The 8,486-nt window shown below is 47.5% G+C and overlaps 1 protein-coding gene across 1 annotated transcript; it reads right to left on the minus strand.

Moving 5' to 3' along the window:
• Positions 1–3,548: 3,548 nt before the first annotated feature.
• LOC135373467 (uncharacterized) lies at positions 3,549–4,607 on the minus strand. Its single transcript, XM_064606663.1, has one exon. The coding sequence runs from the start codon at positions 4,605–4,607 to the stop codon at positions 3,549–3,551; it is 1,059 nt and encodes a 352-aa protein (XP_064462733.1).
• Positions 4,608–8,486: the final 3,879 nt, after the last annotated feature.

Below are 8,486 nucleotides of genomic sequence, written 5' to 3' on the forward strand. Positions count from 1 at the left end.
ATGTGTGAGGTGTGTGTGACCAATGCGTAAACGACTAAAAACTACTGAATGGAGACGATTTTTAAATCTCGGTATGCTTCCCAAAATTGTGTTTTTTGACAGCCAAAGCTTGTTGTTTTCTCGTGTAGCCCACTCTCGTTGCCATTTCACATTAATTGTCCTCCTCAGGACTGACCTAAGGTCTTGAGAGGGACACTCCAAAAGGCTCACTTCAGAAGAGAGTGCAGCTGCAGCTGCTGCATCTGCGAGTTCATTGCCGGGTATCCCAACGTGGCTGGGCACCCAGCAAAAACCTAAACAGAGACCTTTTTTGATTACCTTGGTCGCAAGATATCGGGCCCTTAATACAAGGTGATTTTTCTGTTTCTGTATCGTACAGATGGCTTTAAGAGAACTCAGTGAAACGCTGTAGATGATCGAATACTTGATCTCATGGTCTAAGATGAAGCTAAGCGCCATGATTATTGCATATAGCTCTGCAGTAAAAACTGATGCAGAGTTTGGAAGCCGCTGTGACTTCGTGCAAGATTCAGTAACCATTGCACAAGAAACGGATGTGTGTGTCTTTGACCCATCGGTATAAAAGGCACTGTGATCTCCAAAGCTTTCGGCTACATAACTGAATTCTTGTTGGAGCACACATGGTGGAGTGCCATGTTTGTTATATTTAGCTAAAGAGTAATTGCATTCTGGAAGTACGTCCCACGGCGGGGCTCCCACACACGCTTGCAAAATTGGGGTGTCATACTCAATGAACTCATACGTTTCGATTCCCTGTAGCACACGCATACTAAAAGGAGGTATAACTGTGGGTTTGCTGAGAAAGAACTGTTTAAACCGTGTCTCCCTCACAGACTGGAGTGCAGGATGTTCCGGATAGCCTTTCACTCTAAGCGCATATGATGCTGAGAGGTAGAACCTACGTCTCTCCAACGACCACTCCTTGGATTCGACATATAGACTCTCAACTGGTGATGTACGAAAGGCACCAGTTATTAAACGCAACCCCTGGTGGTGAACTGGGTTCAAAATCTTGAGAGCAGATTCGCGGGCAGATCCATAGACAATGCACCCATAGTCCAATCTTGACCTCACTGTCGAAATGTAAATTCTATGCAGCGTGTCACGATCTGCGCCCCAGGATCTGTGTGACAGCACCTTTAAGAGGCTTAGGGACTTGATGCATTTAGTTTTAAGGCTCTTAATGTGCGGTAGGAAAGTAAGTTTGCTATCAAACGTGACCCCAAGAAATTTGTGCTCACTCTTAACAGTGAGGTCCTGCCCATTCAGCTTAAGAGTAGGTGAAGGAAGCATTCCTCTGACCCTAGAGAAGTGAACACAGACAGTTTTCTCGTGCGAGAACTTAAAGCCATTTTCGAGGGACCATGTGGTAAGCTTGTTTAGAGCTAGCTGCATCTGACGCTCGCATATTGCTAGATTTGTAGAAGAATATGATATTTGAATGTCATCTACGTATAAGGAGCATGACATGGAGCGAGGAATTACATTGGCTACTGAATTGATTTTCACAAGGAAGAGAGTAACACTCAGGACAGATCCCTGTGGCACTCCATTCTCTTGAACCAGAACACGAGATAGCGTCGTTCCAAGTCGTACTTGGAATGTCCTGTTTTGTAGGAAGTTCATGACGCACCTGAGTATGCGCCCCCTGATCCCAAAAGAGTACAGATCTTGTAGGATACCATACCGCCAAGCGGTATCGTATGCCTTCTCAAGATCAAAGAAAACAGAGAGGCAGTGTTGTCTTCGGACGAAAGCTTCACGTATCATTGTTTCTACTCGAACCAGGTGGTCCGTTGTGGACCGCCCGGCACGAAAACCACACTGAAGTTCAGAGAGACATTTGTTTTCCTCTAGAAAATGGACAAGCCGACCATTGACCATACGCTCAAATGTTTTGCCGATGCAGCTTGTGAGAGCGATAGGTCGATAGCTAGTTGGATTTGAAGGGTCTTTTCCAGGTTTTAACAGTGGAACAACGGTGGCAGTTTTCCATGCGGATGGTAATGTGCTGTCTGCCCAGATTCGGTTGAAGAAACGAAGCAAGCATTCTTTGGATGTTTCGGACAAGTGCTGAAGCATGGAATATGTCACTCGGTCTGGACCAGGTGAGGTAGCCTTTGCTGAAGATAATGACCTCTGCAGCTCTATCATAGTAAACGGCTGATTATATCCATGGTCGTCCCCGCCACTCATTCGAATTGTCTTCTTTTCTGCAGTGTCTTTGACCTTAAGAAAGTTTTTACTATAATGAGATGAGTCAGAAATTCTTTGGAAATGCTCCCCAAGCGCATTCGCCTGCTCTTCTAGGCTTTCACACACCTGACCGTTAACTTCTAAAAGAGGGACGGAATGACTGATGTGTTCTCCTCTGATTTTGCGAAGTCTGTCCCATACCACTTTGGATGGGGTGTTACAAGACAGAGACGATACAAAGGCGTGACAAGAGGACCGCTTAGCTTGTTTGCGTGTCCACCTGGCCTTTGCTCTTGCCTTTTTAAAAAGTAGGAGATTTTGTGATGTGGGGTACCTCCGAAATGTGCCCCATGCCCGATTTTGCAGTTTGCGAGTTTCCTCGCATTCACTGTTCCACCAGGGTTTAGGTCGCTTTGGGAGACGACCAGAAGCCTGGGGAATGAATTGTGTTGCTGCATCGAGGATGATGTTACTAATAAGATTGCTAGCTTCCTCGATCGTCACCGTATCAATAGGAATCAGAGAGAGGTCACATTTTTCAGAAAACTGATTCCAGTCGGCTATTTCAAATTTCCACCTGGGAGGGCGTGTCGTCAGAGTGTCGACTAGAGTAAGGTATTTTAACACCACTGGGAAGTGGTCACTTCCAAGTGGGTTTTGTTTTACAGTCCATTCTATCTCCTGAAACAAGGATGGACTGCAAAAAGACAGGTCTAAGGCTGAGAGAGTCTGACTTGAAGAATGTATGTATGTAGGTGCCCCTGTGTTTAAAAGACAGATGGATGTTGATAATAAAAATTTCTCTAACATTTTCCCTCGAGTGTCAGTTCTTGTACTGCCCCAAAGTGGATTATGAGCATTAAAGTCACCTAGAACTATAAAAGGACTTGGAAGTTGGCTGCATAAATCATCTAATTCTTTTTGTGTAATAGTGTCTGATGGCGGCAAGTATACCGAGCAGACGGTGACGATCCTGTCTAAACACACCTGCACAGCTACAGCTTCCAAGTCTGTAACTAGGTGAATTGCTTTTGTTGGGAGAGATCGTCGTGTGATGATCGCTACACCACCAGATGCTCGGGTGGCGTCACTTCGATCTGTTCGAAATATGTTGTGTCTACGCAGTGGATTTTGTGTTTGGTTGTTCAAATATGTTTCCTGAAGACAAAAACATGTAGCATTATACGTCTCGAAGAGATCGTTCACATCATCTAAGTTAGAAAGGAACCCACGACAATTCCATTGGAGGATCGTGTGTTGCATAATAGTTGCAGTACTAAGAAGTAGTAGTAAGTGTGTCAGAAACTTTTGCCGACTTTGAAAAGCTTTCATCACCTATTTTTTGTTGGAGGTGTGACCCGCGGCCTTGTTTGTTTCTTCCGCGCAGCCGCAAGCTCCTTGTCAGATATGTCAGGGAGTGACCCACTCCCCGACAGACTAGCTCTATTCTTTTGGAGGACTTGGGAGCTCGTGCTCGCGAAGGAGCGCTCAGAGCTCGTCTCGTCCTCGCAGTCCATGGATGTGGTCTCCGTGGACTGTGAGGACAGAAGTGGCGTCGGTGTTAGGGACGCCACTGGAGTTTCGGGGACTGGAGGTGGACGTGCACCTCCCTGGACATCTTTTGTGGTTGTCTCTATCAGCAGTGATTGCTCGGTCTGTGTGTACTGTGTTACTAGTTTCACTTTCTGTTTTACGGCTGTGGCAAAGGATTTTTCGAAAAAGATGGGAGCTACTTTTTTCCTTGCTTCTGGGTAACTGATGTTCTGTGTAACCTTAACGTGCAGGACTTCCTTTTCATATTTCCACTTTGTACAGGACCTCGAGTAGGATGGGTGGTTGGAAGAACAGTTGACACAGCAGTCTGGCCATTTGCATTCTTTAGTCTCATGGTCAGACTTTCCACATCGTGCACAACAGGCAGAGCCACGGCACCCGTCTGCAGCATGTCCAAACCTGTTGCACCGAAAACAGCGCAACGGGTTCGGTATGTAAGGTCGGACATCTGCTGACAGGTAGCCCACTTTTAGTTTTGTTGGAAGTGTGGGCCTGTCAAAAGTCAGTACTATATTTCGTGTTGTGATGTACTCCCCATTTTTACGGATTTTGATTTTGCGTACATCAATGACATCCTGGTCCTTCAAGTTTTCTAGGATTTCTTCCACAGGCACGTCAATCAGTTCTGATACTGCGATGACGCCCCTGCAAGTGTTCAGTGTTTTGTGCAAGGAAGCTGAAATCTTTTTACCCATCATCTCATGTGTGTTTAGAATGCGTTCACAGTCTATTTCATTGGTGCATTTTACGAGAAGGTCGCCAGATCTGATGCGTTTGATTTCAGTTATGTACTTAGACAGTGATGCCACCGCTTTCTCAATGAAAAAGGGTGACATCTTTCCCAGTGGTGTGCTTTTCTCTTTCTCTGTATCTGAAGAAGAAAGTACAATGTATTTTGAAGTGAACTGTTTTGTTACAGTCCTTAAGGCTTCGGTCCGTGGACGCTTTGCGGCCACGATGTAGGTTTGATCAATGAGTATTCCAAAAAGGTCACCCGTATTTCATACTCATACATACGGGAAGGTCCCGGAGTTTGACAACCCATCAGCCGGGGCTTGACCAAGTCCCCGACTGCCACCGTTCAAGGTTTCTACCCTTCACCTTAAATCCCCTCGGCACGGTACGGATAACACCTTAGGACTGGGGGCTGGGGTCCGTGGTGGCGCCACTCACCAAACACCAGCCGAAGCCGGTGCCCCCTGCGGGGACCGCCAGATGCGCGGGTGCTGTGTGTGCGGTCTTTTCTAAACAAATTGTGTCGACGGAAGGGATTTATACTGTTCTCATGTAGATATGTCTCCTGTTAGCAACAGCAAACTGCCTTTTGTTCCTCTAAGAGGTCATTAATGTCACCGAGGTTGGAAAAGAGACCTCGACAATTCCATTGTACTATATTACCTAGACCCATGAATAGGAAGAGGGAGAGGAGAAGGAGCAATATCTTCATTGTGCCTTGGATGCAAGTACATACCCCTGTGGACTCTACGTACATGAATGGCTTATTCAAGGAGGGGTTATTCTTCGTGGAGGTAATTTCTGCATGTCTTTTGTTCTGCTGCCCCTACCTCGACCAGATGTTTTCTCTCTTTTTCCTTTGCCCTGAGAGAGAACACCTGGCAAACTGGATGACGATTTCTGGGATAAGCAGTCATCGTCATCCAATTCCATGTTTTGTGACATGGTCTGGGATGGTTCCGGCATGGTGCCGTCCCAGACTGAGATTGTGCCATCAACGTCACTGGAAGCTGTGGCTATCTCCTTGCTGCGTGCCTGGCAAGCCAGGGTGTTCCCAGGAAACGTAGGAGCAGGAAGAGACACACTCGTGTCTCCACCTTTCTGCTGGGGAGTTTGAGGTAGACACCCAGAAGTGTGGGTCTCTACAGATTTCCTCAGTGGTGCTACTCCCCTGCGCGCCACCTCGGAGAAAGTGCCTTTACTAGCAAACTCTGCTTGTGCTTTTGCTGCTTTATATGGTATGTCATGTTCTGCTTTGATTCGAAGTATTTCTTCTTCTGCTTTCCACTGGGGACAAGATCTTGAGTATACTGTGTGGTCGCCTTTGCAGTTTGCGCAACACACCGTGTTCTCACATGATTCTGGTGTGTGAACATTGCCTGAACATTTTGGACATGTTTCCTGTCCACGGCAGACCTGTGATCCATGCCCGAAACGTTGACACTTGAAGCAACGCCGCGGGTTAGGAATGTAGGGTCGCACGTGTCAGTTCAGGTAACCTGCTTTGATGGTTTGAGGGAGTCTGTGCAGCTGGAATGACAGTTCGATGTGCTGGGTTTGAATTTCTTTGCCATCCCGACGCATCACTAGCCGCCTCGCCGCCACAACGCCATGCTCGCGCAAACCTTCTTCGATCTCGATGTCGGAACAGTCAAGGAGCTCACTCTCGGAGATCACACCCTTGACAATGTTCAGGATACGGTGTTTTGTGATTGACACTGGAATGTCACCGAGTTTCTTTATAGACACAAGGACTGAACTTTGGGATCTGTTTTCTACTTCAATTTGAATGTCTCCAGATGAGAGCTTCTTTGCTTTGTACGATTTGCCGATGTTTTTTTTTTTCAATTTCTTTTGCAATGAGGAATGGTGACACTTTCGATAACGGCTTTGTCTCGTCCTCGGCATGGGCCACAAGGAATTTCGGGAACCATGGTTGTCTAAGCTGAGCCAGTTCATTGGTGCTTCGGTGCAGCGCCTCTTTTGACGCTGATCATGTTTTTTGGAGTGTACTGAATCCATACAAGGAAAAGAGTGATTCAGTGCACAGGTGTGTCGCCCACCATCGAGCCCAACCAAGGGAGCGTGCCCGGCACACTAACACTTTCCTCTGCATTACACACACTGCATTACACAACACTTCCCTAGTGCAGTTTCAGAAGGGTGAAATAACTGCCCACGGTTGACCCTTGCCGCCAAAGAAGATGAGTAGGGAAAATACAAGAAGGAAGAGGAGATGAAAGGAGAAGGCATCTCAAGAGAAAATTCACAAAGTATGGTGTAACGGCGGGGGAATATATTGTGTTCTTTCTTGTGTGTGAATCTTCAACGGAAACATCTGGAAAAAGTTACGAAATACCAAGGGCTGGCGCAGTTGTTCCCCGACAAAAAAGTAATTGTCTCCGGTGCCGTCTTTGGAGCGCGGGGAATGACCTGTCCATCTACCTTAAAAATCTATAAGATTTTCGGCCTTACCGTTGCAGATGTTGCTTGGCTCTCCGCACGCACCCTTGTAGGCTGCCTAATATGTCTCAATCGTTTTCACAAGATTGTATGAGTGGCGTTTTTACCATCATTCGGTTTTAATTTACTTTCAGCCAAGCTCGTTCTTTTGCGTGTTTTAACCCTTTTTCTCCCACAAATGAGCATGTCAGATGGCTAAAGCCCATTACACCTTCGCGGCGTTCTACGCCGCGGGGCATGCAGCATCTGGCCTGGCCTTTCTTTTTACCCCCTCGTGGGGACATTTTTAGTTCTAGCCAAATAAACGCCATTCTACTCAACCGACACTTTCCTCCACATTCGGATCGTGCATCTCAAGAGAGAATTCACAAAGTATGGTGTAACGGCGTGGCACACCTTTTGCGCTGCTTCTTTTCTGTGTTCTGTGCGAATCGTTCTGTACGGTGTGCCACAAGTGCTCCCCCACCTCCTCGAGGTGCCGGTGGTAACGGCTCTGCTCTTCGCATAGCCGACCAAGTGGGGAGCGCAGGCCTTAGGCCTGTTGCAGGTGAAAACTGCGTATTTTTGCTCTTTTGGGTCTCCCTGTTCATCGCACAGGGGGCCTACACCTGCTCCGTTGAGTGTTAGCGTTGTTTCTTTTATTCGAGGACGGCGGCCCATGAATGGGTTACCATCTATCCACCACAAGACAGTCTTTCGTGTCACTTCTGTGATCTTCGTGTGACATCAAGGCCCAAATTGGAGAGCCATTACCTTCTTACACATAACACAAGGCTCGTATGGAAGTGTGGTGTTTGCTTGAATAAAACATCTCAATCAAGCAAGACAATTTCATCACATGACTTGAAAACCCGAGACGAGGTAGGGACGAAAACAGACATACACAAACACGGTCTCGAATCATCGAGACCGTGTTTGTGTATGTCTGTTTTCGTCCCTACCTCGTCTCGGGTTTTCAAGTCATGGATCGTCACCACCAGCTCGCTTGCTACCTAACTTTCCTTTCAATATCATCACATCACACTAAATGCAAAAGAAAGCTGAGGTCCCAGGCAGACCCCTCTGGCTCGGGTGCGTCCGGGGCGGCTTGCGCCGGGTCGGGTGGGGTGGGCCTGACGAGTTGGCGGCTGCAGTCCCTAGTTCAAGTCCAGAAATTCTTCCATGCTCTCCTGATGGGGGTGGCAGTAGCAGGGGGTAAAGTTTTTCAAGTCCGGCTGTGCCGACTCCACAACCAGGTGACGAGAGGTGCTCTCCCCATGGGGAGGCATCGAACACTTCGGGGCAGGCTGCTCTAAGTCCGGCTTTGGCGGAAGTCGGTCCTTCTCCTGAGGTAGTGGCTGACGAGCCTGAAACCCCTTTGACAACGACCGAGTCACAGTTGCCTCAACTGCTGGCGGACAGGCGTATTGCCCCCCCCCCTTCTCCTCTGTTTGCCGAGACAGCTTGGGGATTGGTCTCTGCACCAATCGAGTTGCAAAGAGGTAACATCGAACCTCAACATCCTCATTGTTTACATT

This window comes from Ornithodoros turicata, unplaced genomic scaffold (assembly GCF_037126465.1).
Source record: "Ornithodoros turicata isolate Travis unplaced genomic scaffold, ASM3712646v1 Chromosome25, whole genome shotgun sequence".
NCBI classification, from domain to species: Eukaryota; Metazoa; Arthropoda; class Arachnida; order Ixodida; family Argasidae; genus Ornithodoros; species Ornithodoros turicata.